This window comes from Macaca fascicularis, chromosome 11 (assembly GCF_037993035.2).
Source record: "Macaca fascicularis isolate 582-1 chromosome 11, T2T-MFA8v1.1".
Classification (NCBI taxonomy): Eukaryota; Metazoa; Chordata; class Mammalia; order Primates; family Cercopithecidae; genus Macaca; species Macaca fascicularis.
In genome coordinates, this window is record NC_088385.1 from 131,565,530 (window position 1) to 131,582,500 (window position 16,971).

The 16,971-nt window shown below is 57.5% G+C and overlaps 1 protein-coding gene across 49 annotated transcripts in view; it reads right to left on the bottom strand.

Annotated features, from left to right (window-relative positions):
• Window positions 1-16,971, bottom strand: part of NCOR2 (nuclear receptor corepressor 2) — a 242,182-nt gene that overhangs the window by 87,900 nt on the left and 137,311 nt on the right. For 37 of the 49 annotated variants that reach the window (XM_074008346.1, XM_074008343.1, XM_074008349.1 and 34 more), the window contains 5 exons: window positions 16,305-16,477; window positions 15,339-15,432; window positions 12,351-12,529; window positions 8,570-8,624; window positions 6,004-6,102 (listed from right to left, as the gene is read on the bottom strand). In XM_074008346.1, the coding sequence (XP_073864447.1) occupies window positions 6,004-6,102; window positions 8,570-8,624; window positions 12,351-12,529; window positions 15,339-15,432; window positions 16,305-16,477 (600 nt within the window). The remainder of the gene's footprint in view (window positions 1-6,003; window positions 6,103-8,569; window positions 8,625-12,350; window positions 12,530-15,338; window positions 15,433-16,304; window positions 16,478-16,971) is intronic. The other 12 variants (XM_074008352.1, XM_074008348.1, XM_074008351.1 and 9 more) reach the window with 1 other exon arrangement.

The following is a 16,971-nucleotide window of genomic DNA, read 5'->3' on the forward strand; positions in this document are numbered from 1 at the left end:
ACTTGGGAAATCCACAGGCGGCACGTGGGCGCTGTGGAGCCTGGGAGGGGCAGTCGTGCCCACTCCCCGACACCTCGGAAGTCCCACCCTGTGTCCACCTCTGCAGTGTGGAATCGGGGAAGTCTGGGGTGTTGAGACGGGCGGGGCACGGCTGATCCCTTTACCCTATTTTCTGAAGGATTAAGGTTGGATTCGCATCTGAAGGTAGAGTCTGACAACTCTGGCATACAGAAGGCACTGAATAAAGGCCCCCAGATGAACATGCACATACTGTACATCCGATGGACACCTCTTGGGGGGGCTGTGGGGCGAGCAAGCTTGGGGACATGAAGCGGGAAGACCCCTGCAAGCGGCATCTGTCCTGATGACATGAGAGCAGCCACTCGTCGCTGTCTTCAGCAGAGATGTGGCCTGGAGCCACGGGAACCACGCCAGGACCACAAGCACCACAGCCTCTCTGCGGCCACCCACAGCAGCCTCCACAGCCACCCAGGAGAGAGGGGCTGTGCAGCGGGAGTGGGGGTGCTGAGAGAGCGCAAGAGACACGGAGTGGGAGACGAAATGGAGAGGAGAGGCAAGGAGGGAGAGAGGGAGATGAGGAAGAGCCCTCAGCAACTCCCCAAAGACATATATGGTAACGGCAGAGGTGCTGAAAGAGAAAGAGACAGTGACCAGCTGCCGTCCCCAGGAGCTGAGGGACACATGGCAGGGGAAGAGATGCAGGTGGTGGCGGGGGGTACTGAGCCCCGTCTCGCCCCAGGACTCCCACCCACCCCATATCAGAGGGTGTCTCCACAGCACAGATAGAGCCTGGCTCACCTGGGGTCCCCACATCCAGCATCTGACTCCCCACCGACATGGAGCCTCATCATGAGCCCCTCTGCCGCGCTGCCTTTGCAGGAGCCCTGCACAGGCCATGGGAGAGCCCTGTCCTACCTGGCGGATCAGGGCTGACTTCCAGAAAGCTGGCTTTATGGCCAGTGTGCTGCCAAGGGGACACCTGGGCCTCCCTCCAGCTCCCTGGGCCGCATGTGACAGACTAGAACCCTCAGTCTGCCACTCAGCAGGCGACTCGGAAGCTTCCTCACCTCCCTGTGCCTCTGTCTCCTCATCTGGCCAGTGGGGATAATTACACACCTCTCGCCAACACTAGTGAGCTTGAAATCATCACGGTGTGTGGCGATAGCACTGCGTGACTGTTGGCCGGCACCATCACTGTCGCCATCGCCATCACCATCATCACCATCGCCACCACGGCGGCCAGCAGCACCTGTCCCCATCACACAGCAGGGCCGGTGCCCTTGGAATTTTGACAGGGCTCCCATGTCTCACTGGACTCCCAGGTCCCACCCCCGACTCAGCCACCAAGGGGTCCAATGCATACTGGCTGAGATAAACTAAGTCTTCTTCTAAAACTAGAGGGCCCAGGAAGGCAGGGAGAACCCGACCTGCTGCCCTCCAGAGAAACACCACAGAGAAGGGAGCTCAAGCTTCCCCCGACAGAAGACATCGGGGAAGAGGCAGGCAGCATCCCCTGGCAGCGGGCACCCTACCCTTGAGGGTGCGTGGGCTCACTGGCTGGGAAGACCTGGGTTCTCCATCTTCCCGTGGTGCCTGGGGAGGGGGCCTGTGTCACAGTAGGGGGAAGGGGCTGTGTCTGCTCACCCAGAAACCTATGAGGGAGAGAGAAGCATGGACAAGTATCCTAGGGCAGTTGTGAGGGGACTGGGGCTGGGCAGGAGCTCGTGTGCTCCATAGCCTGGGATTCCCATCTGATCACAAGGCCTGAGCTGCCAGGGTATGTCAGAAAGAAGGACCGGCCCACAGAGGTGTCCTGGGTGCCAGTGGTATCTAAAGCACAGGGCAGTGGCTCCCCAGCCCACAGTCAGTCACTGAGAGTCCCGGACACCTGTCCCAGCCTGCAGGTGCCAGCCACGCGGAGGCAGTGGGGTAGTGGGTGGGGAGTGGTCTCGGCTCACCTCCCCGCCCTCCTTAAGGAGCTGCAGGTTCTGTGTGATCACAGCTTTGGTGCACTCAGAGCCCACCACCGCCTGCCCCTTCCCGTCCATCACCCTGCCGCGCCCTCATCTGGAGCAGACTGATCAGCAGTGTCAGCGGCTCCACAGACCCAACCACACACAGAGACGCTCAGCTGGCGGCAGCCACTGCATCTCCACTTAACAGGACAGGCTGAGCCTGAGGCTGCCGTTGATTTTGCTTGCTGCCATGGGCAGAGAGGAGTGCAAACTCAGAGTTAGCACTTGGGAACCCTTGTTTATCCTGTGGTGGTGAACCGGGCCTGTGGGGGGTGGCAGGGCAGTGGATCTACCTGGCACAGAAGCTGTTCCGGGATATGAGTGTAACTCTCCCTCCCTGGCAGGGCCCAGGCCATGCCACCACCTCCTTAGCAAACGCAGCTGATCCGAGGAAGGGGCGAGTCCTGGAGACAGACAGGAACCTCCTGCCCAGCTTGCTTTCTGCCATCCTTCTGAGAGGCAGAGCAGACAAGCAACATTTTCCCATCCTGGGAGCCCCTGCCTGGAACAGCAGCTTCAGCAGGGGGTAAAAACTCACCAGCAAAGCCCCACCAACTCCCAGGCACCGCAGATACCACGGCTAAGCCAGGATATCTCCAGTGTAAAGAGGGGCATGTTTCCTCCCTGCTACGGAACATTCTAGGGCTTCCCTGGTGCCAGCCTGGCCCAAGGCATATAATGCCCTCCTTCCCCGGGCTCACTGTAGTCTAACCCAGAGGTCTTCTACTAGGGGCTGGAGGTGATTTCAACAGCAAGTAACAGTTGCGTGGCATATACGGTGTTGAGTTGTTTTTTTCCTTTTTTAAAAATGTGACCTAAGATTTAAAATCAGGTGGTTTCACATAAAACTAGATTTCCAGCTCATCATCAAAGATCAGAACACCTGGCAATTCAGGGCCACTGGCCAAGCGTCAGCTGGAGCTGAGAGGGGGCCCAAGCTCTGTAATGAGCCGCAGGCCTCACCACTCCCTACTCCCACCCCAGACACTGAAGTCAAGTGTGAGCTGTTATTTATTGAGTTTGCACTTCTATTTTTCACAGGGTAAAAAAATCTCTATTTACCCATCAAAAGTGAGCAAAAGAAAGAGGGTCAGATAATTTTCTCCATTTCTTTGTTCGTTTAAGGTCCTGGGAGGTACCGGGACCCCCTTGAATCCAAAGACTCAGGCTCCCGGCTGTTCCTGAAGACACGCACTGTCTCTCATGCTCCCTGCCTTTGTACTCGAGGGCCCCGTCCCTGTCCGCCTGTGGGGCTGCTCCGCAACCTCATCTTTGGGGCCCTTTATTCTATGGAGTCTTCGAGGATATGCCCCCAACGCCGCCTCCCTGGGAGCCCCATGGCATAGGGAGACCCCGCGGCACAGATCCATGGCACAGGGAGACCCCGCGGCACAGGGAGACCCCGCGACACAGGGAGACCCGTGGCACAGGTAGGTCCGTGGCACAGATAGACCCGTGGCACGGGGAGACCCGTGGCACGGAGAACAAGCCGGACACTCGCTCCAGGGAGAGCAAGCCGGACACTCACTCCACAGACAGCAAGCTGGACACTCACTCCTGAGACCAAGCTGGACATTCATTCCACGGAGAGCAAGCCGGACACTCACTCTGCTGAGAGCAAGCCAGACACTCAGTCACTCCATGGACAGCAAGCCGGACACTCATTCCACTGGACTCTCACTCTACCAGAGTACAGGCCAGGCCTCTACAACAGGATATGATGGGGAACGACACCCCCCACCCTTCTTAGATTACCATGGTCTCCCCACCTCCCTCTGTGCAAATGTGGATCTCACACAAGCAGAGGGGATGGGCCTCTGCTCTTCAGAGCCCCCAGCCCAGCTACCAGGAAGGGCTCCCACCACAAGCCCAGCCTCAATGCCCCCACACAGGTCGTGGGAGGGGAACTGGGAAGGCCAGCAAGAGAATGAGCATACAGTAGGTGCTCAACAGACGCCTGATGATATTTTCCAAACACCTCTTGAGGCTGTTAGTCACTCTTCCTTTGCCACAATCCCCACCGCTCCCTGCTGCCTCTCATACCTCAGCACCTATATGCTCTCGGCCTGGCACTTACTTTTTTGCCTCTCAGTCCAGAAAATTCCTGAATGCACTTCAATTTCAAAAACACCATAGCAGCTCGGCGCAGTGGCTCATGCCTATAATCTCAGCATTTTGGGAGGCCGAGGCAGGTGGATCATCTGAGGTCAGGAGTTCAAGACCAGCCTGGGCAACACAGTGAAACCCCGTCTCTATTATAAACACAAAAAATTAGCAGGATGCAGTGGCATGCACCTGTAATTCCACCTACTTGGGAGGCTAAGGCATGAGAATCGCTTGAACCCAGGAGGCGGAGGTTGCAGTGAGCTGGGATCACACCACTGTACTCTGGTCTGGGTGACAGTGTGAGACTCCGTCTCAAAAAAAAAAAAAAAAAAAAAAAAAACACAAAAAAACAAAAATAAAACGTAGCTACATCTTTGGAATACATGCTCTGTGCCACTTGGCCTTGGTTTTACACATCTGTTAGAAGGGCAAGCAGACTGGTCAACTCTGGCTACAGAAAACTAGACAAGAAAACCCTCGCCACAAGCCAAAGGCAGCCACCCTTCCACGATCCCTGCGGATAAGGACCAAGCTCAGCCCCAGGCATCGTGGCCGGACGTTCGGAATGCGGCGAGGTGTGGCTCATGCTCCTGACAACAGCCTCCTTTCCCTCATGGGACTTTTCTTAGGCTGTAGGAAAGCGGCTGTCTCACAGCAGACACTGGGACCCCGCCCCCAGCCCGTGATGGCTGGTCTCAATGCCTTATGGGTCTCGACCTCTGGCAGCCTGGGAAAGGGAAGGCGGGCAGCTCTGGGGAGGGGCTAGAGGATGCTAGTACCCGCCTAGGAAAACCTCAGGGTCCCCTTATCCCAGCTCGTGCTATTCTTGGCCTCTGTCACTCTCGCCCGGCTCCCCCAGCCACTGAGGCCCCCAGGAAGGAAATGCCTCTACTGACTCCAATCCAGCAGCCACCAAAGTGCCCACTGCCTCCAACCGCCTCCTCCGTGTGGTGCTCCAAGCATCTGCTCTGAGACGATGCTTCAAGAGCCCCGACGCAAAACAAATTCTCCCAAACACTGAGCACCCAGGATCCCCCTTTCAAAAGGTGTGCCACTGAGCCTCTCATCTCTACCATTATTTACTGGATATTTTTTCAAACCAACTCCTTTTCCTCTAGCTCGGAGGAAAAAGCAAACTTTTCCTATGAAGGACCAGATAGTAAACATTTGAGACCCTGTAGGCCATACACTTTTGGTCACAACTATGCAACTCCACCAGAGCAGCAAGGATGCTGCCATAGTCATATGTAAACAAACAGGCATGTCTGTGTTCCAACAAAACTTTATGCACAAGAACAGACAGTGGGCCGGACTAGCCCCAGAGTCCCAGTCTGCCAGCCCCTGCTCTAGCGTAAATAATCTTTCAGTCTCATTCCAAGCAACGGCGTCTGAAAAAACGGCGAGCTGAAGTACTGGCTATTTTTTCTTTCAAGTATGCATTAAGATAAACACACACAACCATTAACATTTTAAACACGTGAAGTTTGGGAACTACCCCGAGTCATCCTGGGAAGCCCTTACTTTTGGAATGTGGCCTTTGTACGCACAGAGATCACAGGTCACCCAATCAGGAGTCTAGGATTTTGCCGACTGAGGAGGCCCGTGGTTGTTTCCCCCCAGCTCTTTTCCTGGCCACTAGGGGAGGCTCAAGATAGCCCAGCAGGGTGAGCACCCCAGAGAGGGTCTCCCCTCACTTGCTGCCACCACAGAGGGGAGCCTACACTCACACTGCCAGTGGCCAAGCGACAACTCATGGAGACGGTTACTGCCAGCCATGCAGGGTGCTGGCCACCAAGCAAGTGGCTGCTCAGCATGCAGGGAGCCAGACCCCAAGGACAGCCACCCCCACCTTGCCTCTTACCTGGCTCTTGCCGCGGCGCCGATAGCTCCGTCTCACCAGACTCTTATAGTTCTCATTCTTCTTGGTCAGGTAGTAATAGAGGACGCACTCAGCCACCGTCTGAGTGAAAGGGACAGAGAAAGAGGACACTGAGCAGGGTACAGCGCAGGCATTCAGGGCAGGAGCCAGGAGCTCACATCCCGGGCTCATATCCTGCCTCCTCCACGTACCGGCTAGGTGACCTCGGGCAGATGACCTAACCTCTGTGTCTCAGTTTTCTCATCTGTAAAATGGGAATGCTAATTGTACATACTTCACAGAGTTATCACAAAGATCAGATCAGTTAACACGTAGGTAAAGTACTTGGGACGAGGCCTGGCCCGGAGTAAACATGATGGAAGTCTTTCCTGTTATCACAATCACTGCTGTTGCTATGGTTAATGACAGCGCTGATGTCGCTATATGTCACCCCCAGCCCTTATGGGAAACAAGGACTGCAGCCCACAGCTGGGCAAACTCAAAGCCTTCCCCAAACACAGGTCTGGGTTCTCCTTTCCCTGACTTCAGCCTTCTCTTCCCTGATATTCGGGGTCCTGAACAGCCTCTTCCAAGCCTTGCGCGTAGGGACCACCCCACGCCCCACATGCCTCTTCCTGGGTTTCTTTCTTTTCTCTGCCTCGGTCTTTTCCATGTAGATTGGGTCTGAAAGCCGGAGCAACCAGCCCTCTATGAACCCCGGCCAAATGGGACCAGTAAAAGGGGCAGCCTCAGAAAGTGATGCCACGATGCCCCCACCTGCGGGCATGGAGCCCAATTCGCCAATGCCCGCAGCCGTTCCCCTTACAACGTAAAATGTTTCTGCGATGCTCTGGCCGGTGTCAAGCCAGGACCCCACCTCCAAGGGGCATTCTGTGAGGCCTCTGAGCTGGGCCTCAAACTTCACTGCCCTCAACAGAAAGCCCCCAGCTGGCAGCCTCCTGCCAAGTACAACCTCCAGGGGGGCTCCTAGGCAGCCCCAGGCTAAACCCGGCCCACAAACAGGACCCACACAGCAATTGAGAAAGACGTTTTATAATCAGATGCCAATAATTGCAATTCAGGGGATGTGGGTGCCCGACTTCTCCTTTAACAATTCAGGAGAGCTCATTCCTGTGCTCAGCAATGGCAGCCAGGCTCTGGACAGCAGCTGCCCCCGCGGGTGGGCACAGACTGGCTGGTCCACCTGGCTCCCAGCCAGACGTCAGCCTCACTCACTGTCAAGACCCGCCTGCCCCTGCCGGCCTCTCCGTCGGCAGCTCCTGCTCCAGACCCCTCTGGAAGCTCTACTGAAGCCTCGTTCTGGGCTGCCTCTCAGCCAAAGAACACCGTGAAGTTTACTCCCCAGCACAAAGACTTCTAATCCCCTCGTCCCGAAGGAGGATTGCTCAATGGCCAGTTTCTGAAATGCCCTGCTTCCATCCCGGGGAGCCCTAACCTAGAGTCCGCCGTGCCGTCCACTCCCTGAGGGAGACGTAGTCACTCAGAAGATGGGCTATTTATAGGGCTTGTTTCTCCACACTGGTTTTTCAGGCATGGAGAGATTTTTCCCCACACTGCTCCGTCTCTCTCCTTCTACGGTTATCAGCTCACGAGGGGCAGGCGCTGGGAACAGCTGTCCTTTAAAATAAGTGCCTCATCCTCCTGGCCTCCCTCCTACAACCAGGAAGCCCAAGCAGGGTGTCCACCAAGCTGCGGTGGGCAGGCCCCCATCTCTGAGAAAAGGGATTCAGGGAAATGCTGCTTAAGACACACGGATGGCAGCCTTTCTCCTCTGACCCCCAGGATGCTGGGGGAAGACCCAGGGGCCACGTCCAACACACAGCCTCATCCAGCCAACTTCTCCCACCTGCAGCCTCTCCAGGCACAGTCCAACCAGCCTTGTGGGTGCAAAACAACGGCTTTACCATTCTCTGGGAACACTGTGTCTACCAGCCAACTGGAGCTGCTCCAGGCCTGGGCTTGACACAAAGTGGGCTTTAGGCCTCAGTTCCACACAAAGGTTTGTCCAAAGAAGATGGGGACTTGTAGGTCACACATCTGGCTTGGCATTAGGGGTGTCAGAAAGCAGTCAGTGACCCTCAGAAGGACCTAGAAAAGCTGGTCCTCCAGTCCCTCTGAGGCGCGCCACTCCTGCCTATGAAGACTTCACTGGGATGCCAGGCATGGCAGTGCTTCCAGAATCCATCCCCAGTATGCAAGGACGCTCCACACGGCCTTTGAGGAGCTGGCAGGAGACCCGGTCGGGCACGGGGGCTCTGGGAAGCCTGGCCGTGCAGTTCTCCCCGGGGTTCCCAGGGTTCCCAGGTGCTCAGCAACCTGAGGCTCCTCCTCCAAGGGCCCAAGAGGCCAGGGCGGGGCCTGCACTGATCTATCTCCCAGATGGAAGGAAGAGAGGGAGGGAAGGAGGGAGGACGGGAGCATGGCCCCTGGAGGAAGGGGCCAAACAGGCTAGGGCCTCGTAGGCAGGGAGGGAGGGCCTCCACCCTGAGTCCACGCAGTCGCCCACGGAGGTGGAGACCGAAGGGGAATAGGGCAGGCAGCGACTTACCTTCCTCTCCAGGAATGATGCGATCAGGCCAAAGTTCTTGGGATGCTGCATGAACCTGTGGGACGAGAATGGTGGGCGTGAGACCTGGCCGAGGAGGGCTTCCCTGCAGGGCGGCCGATCGGCTCCCAGGCGCCTGCCATCCCCACTGGCCCGGCCTGGCGGGCACCGCCCCACTCGGAGCAATTAAGCCCAGGGGGGTGTGGGAAGGGCTGCTGCGGCAGACGGGAGGGGTGGGGACCCAGGGGTAAGAGAGGGCGTTCCTTGGAGTGAGTCACTGGCTTTAGCGCCTTTGAAAATATATTTGTTTGTCCTGCTGGAGGCGGCTTCCAGGAAAAATGAGGACATGACATGCAGCTCTTTGGTGGGGTTCCCCCCCCCTTTAAAATCTGCTTTTGTTTCTCTCTCCAGCTGGATCTGGGAAGCATGGCCTCACCCGGCCCACACAGGGTCTGCTTGGGAACATGGCAGGGACCCGCCAGCGGGGTCACGGCTCACCAGGCTGCTGGGCCTCCCCAGGAGAGGAGAGCTGGGAGCAGAGGCTCCGAGTGCCCATGGGGCAGCGGGAGGGGGTTGGCCAACCAAGGAGGCAGCAAGCATGGACTTAAGTCAGAGGCTGGTGGCGGGGCGCTGGCACTGTCCCAACTGGCTTCCTGCGTAGCCAGGAGAATTACTGGGAAACCACTGGGCCAGGCTGAAATGCGAGGGCCAAAGGAGCGGGAGCATGGTGGGGGCAGGGATGTGGGTCAAGGCCTGCTCCACCCCAGGGGTGCTGGGTGGAGTCCATGGCCCCAGGCCCAGGCGTCCCGGCGACGTGCCACAGCCGCACAGCCTTCGCGGGGAAAGCAGTGGCCGCCAGCGAGGCTGGACTGTGGGCTCCCACGGAGGGAGGCTGAGTGAGCACCGGTGCCCGACCTGCCTGGCCCTCCAGATGGCTGGGCAGGAGGCTAGCAGGCCCCGCGCCTGCTTCCCAGCCAGACACCCGAGGATCCTGAACAGTCTCTCTCTCCTCCCAGTGGAAGCAGCGCGGTGAGGAATGGCAGGCTTCCCTGGCCTGGGATCCCACCTCGGGCGGCTGGTAAGGCCGGAGCCATCCTAAAGCCCTTCTCTTCCAGGTAGGGAGAGTCCTTCCCGCTCTGCTCCCCCTCCTTGTCCCAGTGACATTTCGTTCCTTGCAAACCCCTCCCACGGGGTTTCCCCAGGCACAGTGGGGGCTCCCAAGAGACCAGGAATCCAACTTGGGAATCTCCTAGGTCACCTGTTCCCCTCCCCCCGACCTCACTTGCACCCCCTGAAGACGTTTATTAGAAGTTTCCTATGCCCTGCACACCTCACAACAGCTGACTAAGGAAGGCCCTGTCACTCTACCCATTTTACAGATAAGGAAATCGAGGTTCAGAGGGGGAATGGTCACATGGCCAGCACATGGTAGCCCCATGCTGTCAGTAGGTGATTTTCAAAGCCCTGAGTGCTATCAATTCCTCCGCACATGAGACCTCAAACCGAGCCCACAGTCCTGGAGGGATGCAGGCGGGCAAGCTGTGGCTCAACCAGGCCAGCAGAGAGCAGCCCAGCCTGCGTCCCCCGCCCTTCGGCTACTGAATTAACAGAGGGTGAAATTATCAGACCTGCAGAGCCACATGAGATCTTCCGAAAGGCTGGAGCCACAGAAAGCACCCCAGAACACCAGTTTTTGTATTTCAGAAAAAATACATACACTAAAACATCATGCCTACCAGAAGGAATTTGAATATCGAACGCAACAGTAATTCAGTAATTCTTAACACCTGTGACTGTCCCACCATCACCTCCCTCGTTCAAAACTGTAAAAAGCATGCGACGGAGACTTCAATTTGATGTAGGAAGATCGTGTCTGCTATGGTGAGGCTGCAGGCACGAGCCACTAAGTAACCGAGTATTCCTGCTCAGGGACCAAGGCTGTCTCCTGCGGAGGACCACTGATCCTGCGCCGTGGGCACCCAACGGCTCATTACCCCACCCCTCTATTTTTATGGACGTTTCAACATTTCCGTAATCAAAAGCTACTCTTAAAAACTGATTTCCACCAAAGACCCTCCTGGATAGCCACTGTGTCCTTGTCCTTTCCGAGTTCGGTATCTGCACATGCTAGTCCGCCCGCCCCTGCTGGGAACCCAGAGTCACCCCATCCCTCAGGACCTGCCTGGCACCTCTTTTGAGTCCACAACCGTGAACCAAAGCCCAGGGCACTGGGGAAGGAGTGTCATTGCTTTGGAGGAAGCTCTTGTCTGGAGGCAGGGTCTTCCCCAAGTCAGCTCAGTGGCCTGCTGGGTGAACGTCGGGCAGTGACAGAGTAAAGTCTCTTCCCTGCGTCCCCTCCTGGCCAAGCACTGAGACCTCCGTCCACACCTCAGTTTCCCACTCTCCTGCCTCCCAGGGGTCTGAGGTCCTGAGGAGGTGCTCTATGTCCTGGGCAGGGAACCCAGCGCTTTACGGGCAAGTGATTATAGCAGGCTTGTGCACCCCGCAGGCCACATGCGGCCCAGGATGGCTTTAAACGCGGCCCAATACACATTCATACACTTTCTTAAAACCTTATGAGTTTTTTTGTGATTTTGTTTAGCTCATCGGCTATCATTAATGTTAGCGTGTTTTCTGTGTGGCACAAGACATTTCTTTTTCCAGTGTGGCCTGGGGAAGCCAAAAGATTAGACTCCCCGGAATTATAGCACACTGTTCCCAAGGTGTGGGAGGGCCCACCATCTCCTCTGGGGACCCTGGGCCAGGAACGGAGGCCTCCTTCTGCCTGGATGTCACATCACAGATCCTCACTGTGGTGTTTGGCCCCCTCAGACACAGCTTTCGAGAGAACTCAACTCCCGCCTCTGCTCTGCACAGCCCTACTCCCTGGCCCCATTCGCAAACCCTTCCCCACACAGCCTCTCCATTCCGGCTGGGGGAGTCTGAACCCTGCCTCCGCAGTGTGCATGCTGTGTGGCCTTTGTACACTGTCTCAACCTCTATGAGCCTCCGTGTCATCACCTGTGTACTGGGGTGGGCCTGGCTGAGCTGTCATAAGGGACAGGAGGGGGAAATGCATGAAGCCGACAAGACACAGGCACAGTGATGGGATCATGAACCCACTCAGCCAGCAGCTACTGTCAAAGAGAAAACAAAATAGAAACCACCAAAAAGCCACTGGCCAGCCGCGTCCCTGCCCAAGGCTCAGGCCCAGCCTCTAAGTCCTTCCTGCCTTGTTCTTCCGACTCACAGCGCCCTGTCTTACATACAGCTGCCCTTAAGCTTTGTACCAGGTTGAAGTGTGTCCTCGGAAAATTCATGGCCACCCAGAACCTCAGAACGTGGCCTTATTTGGAAACAGGGTCTTTGCAGATGTAATTAAAGTAAGGTTGTATCGGGTTAGGCTAGACCCTAAATTCAGTGTGACTGGTGTCCTTATAAGAAGAGGAGAAGCACAGAGACAAAGGTCATGTGGGGTCGGAGGCAGAGCGTGGAGGGATGCATCTAGAAGCCCTGGAAGGCCACGGATGCTGGCAGCACCAGAAGCTGGGGAGAGGCCGGGACAGGCTCTCCCTTATGGCCCCCAGAAAGAACCAAACCCACCGACACCAGGATTTGGACTTCCGGCCTCCAGAACCAGGAGAGAGTAAATCCCTGCGGCTTTAAGCACCCCCTGGCGTGTTCATTTGTGGTGGCTGCCCCAGAGACAGCGCAGGCCTCAACAGGATGGGTTTCTGGGACGGGGAGGGGGACGGGAGGCCAGGCCAGGTGATGGAGGACTCACTTCTCCCGGAAGGTCTCCTTCTCCTGCTCGCTCCACATGTTCATGACCTGGCGGTCTTTGTACACCTTCATGGGGTCGGCCATGAGCCCGTTCATGTTGATGAACTTGATGCGCTGCTGGTCGGCGTCGTACAGCATGGGCGGGATCACGGCCAGCTGGCGCATCTGCTTCTCCAGGTTCTGCAGGGAAACGGAGGGCAGGGTCAGAGCGCCCGGGGGCGAGGTGCTCCGGCCAGTGCAGGGGACCCAGGGAAGGCACAGAGGGGACCGATGTTCTGTGCCCGGGTAGGGAAAATGCAAAACCGACGAGAAGGAGAATGATGAGTTTAAAAATAATAAGAGCTCATGCTGGGGGAAGGGAGAATGTAAAGGCCTCCCCGACAGGTTTATGGTGGGCAGGACTGTAGATTCAATGCAGAGAGCAGCAGCTGCCTTCTCTGCAGTGGGAGGGGAGCCATGAATCTTCCCTTTGGAAACGCAAGCGCCATAAAGCACTGCGGGAAGGATGCTCAGCCCAGCTGGGCCCAGGGAGCCCGGGAGACAGGACGGCCTTCCAGGTTCGGCAGGCAAGAGTGGGCCCTGGGGTCCAGCTGGCCCCACGGCATGCGGGCAGCCCAGGGGCGCAGAGAGGGTCGGCCGCCTCGCTGGTGGAGAGAAGCCTTTCCTTCCCCCACACCCCACGCCCCACGCCCCCTCCCAGCATCCCGCTCCTTCAAAGGGCCCACCTGGGATCTGGCCTACCCAGCCCTGCATGCGGCAGCAGTCAGGCGGCCGCTCCTCTAATGCACTGGGATGACTATTAAGAGGCTCTGAGCCGCCACTCAGCTGGGCTCACTTCCCCAAATCTCGCAGCCAGCCAATTACTGGCGATTAATTACCCATCTCCGGAGGCAAGCAAGGGCTCCGCGTAGCCAAGGTCAGCCAGTTCAAACGATCCAGCTGCCCGGCGGCCCACATCCAACCTCTTCACTTGAGGTGCAGGACTCCCAGCCAGGGGCCGGGTGCGAGGCACAGCTCTGACCCCGGGGTGGGACAGGGTTCCCACAAGAGGCCGGTGTCTGTCTCCCAGAACTCTGGAGCTGTACCCCACACCCCAATACAGAACGCTGACCTTCCTCGGATGTCTCAGGGATGTAATAACAGCAGACCCCCAGCAGAGTCCTCCCTGGCAGGACCTCTGCTCCGCCCTCCGACAGCTGCCTTCCTGTCCTTCCCATGCCGGCCATGTGCTCTGACCGCAGGAAGCTCCCAGAAGGATGGGAAGTGCCTGTCCTCCGGCCCAGACCCTTCCCTTGCACACTCTCGGGGAACCTCAGGTCACCCCAAGCTGGCTGGGGAAGTTTCTGTCCCAAATTCCACTTCCACCCTTCACCCTGGACACAGCATCCTTGATGTCCCTGAGGACTCTGGTGACTGCATTCCCATGTGGCCAGTGTGTGTGTGTGTACATGCAACAATCAGCCCAGGCGCCACATCCTTGGCCATCAGGTAAGGAATGCAGAGGAGAGGGCCACCGGCCTCCTCCTTCCAGTGCAGACTAAACCCACGTCCAGCCTCTCTGCGGGATGTCCACAAGTGCAGAGCGCCGGTGAGACAGGGGCTAAAACGGCCCAGCTCCGGTGCCCAGCCTTCGAGGGCCAGGCCCTGTGACTGTGCAATGGGATGGCTTTCTGAGCTCTGTTTTCTGTCAACTGGATGTTGTTGTAAACAAAAACGTACCACAAGAAGTTTTAAAATTAAAAATTATGTTTTAATGGCCAGATTCATCTTTGGATTGCCTGTTTCAGAATCATGTGGGTGGCTGGGTAAAAATTCGGATTCCTGGGCTCTGCCCCAGACCAGCTGAATTAGAATCTCTGGTGAGAAACTGCAACTTAAACCAGCCGCCCCCTCCCTGGGGCCCCTTCCATCTGTCTAATCTGAGCATCAGCATCTCAGGGCAGCACGTTCTGTTGTCCAACAGAGCGCTCTGCAGCCAGGGAGGTGTTCGCTGTCTGCCCCGCCCAGGAGGGGAGCCGCCAACCACAAGCGGCTGTCGAGCTCTTGAGATGTGTCAGATGCAACCGAGGAACTGAATTGCTAATTTTATCCCATTTTAATTAATTTTGATTTCAATAGCCATGCGTGGCTCTGCTGCGCTGAGCTGAAGGGCTATAATCTCCCATCTGGACAAAAGCTCTCCCCAGACAAAAGTCCCCAGAAGGAAGAAACGTGCCGTGGCTGCTTCATGTCTGCCGTGGTATTGGGAGCAAGGGGTAGTGTCATCATGGATACCTGACCCACAGGACCCAGGAGGGACAGGCTGCTGCCAACTTCCTCCCCAGGAGAAAAGGCTGCCCCTCTGCTTCCTGGCCATCTGTGGGCCCCCATGACGGCAACCAGGGTCACCTCGGCTGACCCCAGGGTGTCCTGGTACCCCAAAGAGGCCTGAGGGGAAACCAGCCCTGCTCCAGCCAGGAGGGCTGAGATTCCTGTGAGAAGGTCGTGGCTGTGTGGACAGATGGCGTGCTGGGAACTTACCGGCCTGCACCATGCTCCCCCCACCCCGCCAAGCTCTGGCCCCCGGAAGGCTGACCCTGGAATCCACAGGTACTCCTGCCCCTTGGGTTTCTGGTTGGACTCAGCCAATGGGAAGTTCCAAAAGGAGGCAGGAGATGGTAAGAGTGAGAGGCAGGGTCCTCGTCCCCCAACCCCCTCCGTGCTGTGGCATCTGGATCGGGGAGCGCTGGGGCCCTCCCTGCAGGGGGTCCTGCCACACCCCATCTCGGACACATTAACACCCCTCTCTCCGCTCACCCCTGCAGGCCTGGGACGGGCCGTGGCTTCCTGAGGCTTCTACTCCTGGGTACCTCGGTGCCCACGTTGATTCTGCGGTGGCAAGCCCCTTGATGTAAACCACCCGGGAGGCGGTTTCTGGCTAGGGCCTCTGCACCCTCACGGGGGATGCCAGGGAAAAGGAGCTGAGGCCGGAGTCAGGGCCTGCACTCACCTCCTGCTCTGAGAGGCCGTCGATGATCTCCGACACCTCGTGCTCGCTGCGGGCGGCTGACATGGACAGCCCACTGCCCCGCTGGCCCACCCTGCTGGGGACCAAGGGGACACACTCAGGACCAGCCTTTTGGTGGTCGGGGACACTAGCAGGCCCCTGTGGCGCAGCCCTGAGCCCACGCCCTCCCCAGAGAAGAAGTGTGGGCAGCAGGCAGCAGAGGGGCTGGCCCCACACCAGGAGTCCTGGGGAGGCGTGGAGCCCCCACCCCAACCCAGCATGGCCAAACCCTGTGACACGGGCAGCTCACTCGCTTCCTCTCTCCTAAAATACCCTGAAAAGCCCAGCCACAAAGATCTGGGTTCAAAGCCCCGCTCTCCCTCTTTGGCCCTGGGGCAAAGTGTTTCTCTCTGTGCCTCAGTTTCCTCCCCTGTCACATGAGGATTCAAAAGTGGCACCCGGCTGTCTAGAGCTGTTGGGAGGAACTTAATGAGACACGGCTTATGAGTTCAGTTAAGGGTGAAAGCTGTTGTTATTATCACCAATGAATCGTCTTGTCTGTGCATCCAAAAAAAAATGGCCATAGAACCACAGCTGCTTGTCACCAGGTACCTCTCACACAGGGTCCACCAAGTCCTCACAGCCACTGGGGGAGGCTGGCAGCCTGGTCTCTTAGCCACATCTCTCCCCTTTGTCCCACACCGGGGATCTCAAACTCAACTGCCTTCAGGGGTCGTGCAGGCCACAGAAATAGGAGTGCTTGCCCCCAAAACGTATTTAAGCTCCAAGTAAGTGTCAGGCCAAAGAGGCTCCACGGGACACATGCCAGGGTCTGGTAGGGCCCCGGCTACTGGCCTGAGAAGCTGCTGCGCTGTTCTATTCCTTCCTGGCCGGGTCACCTCTGCTGAGGATGCCTGGAGCTGACCCCGGGCCCTGACATGGGGGGCGCTGGGCTCGGGCCCCGCTCACCTCTGCATGCGCTCCTGCAGCTCGCGCTGCTTGCGAATCTCCGGGAACTGCTTCTCGTAGTACTCGCGCACCTTGCTCTCCTTGGCCCGCCGCCGGGGGTTGTTCTCGATGCGCTCCACCTTCTTCTCCCAGGCCTCCATGAGCTGGTCATAGCGCTGGCAGAACTTCTGCTCCTGGGAGAGCGCGGGGGAGCACTGCAGAAGATGCTCCTGAACCTGGCACCCGCCGCCCCGCCCCTGCTCACTCACATGCAGGCAGACACACAGGCACACGCACACATACACACACTTCACACAGGCACACACACATGCAGTCACACAGACACACACACGTAGTCAGATACACACAGCCACACAGACATGTACATAGAGGCACACACACACAGTCAGATGCACACAGGCACACACACACACAGAGGCACACACAAGTCACACAGGTGCACACAGACGCACACCCAAGTCACACAGGTGTACACACAAGTCACACAGGCACACACAAATGCAGTCACACAGACACACCTATACAGTCAGATACAGTCACACAGACATGCACATACAGGCAGGCACACACACATACAGTCAGATATGCACAGGCACACACAAGTCACAGACACACATGCAGTCACACAGACACACAGTCACATACACACATGCAGTCAGACACACAC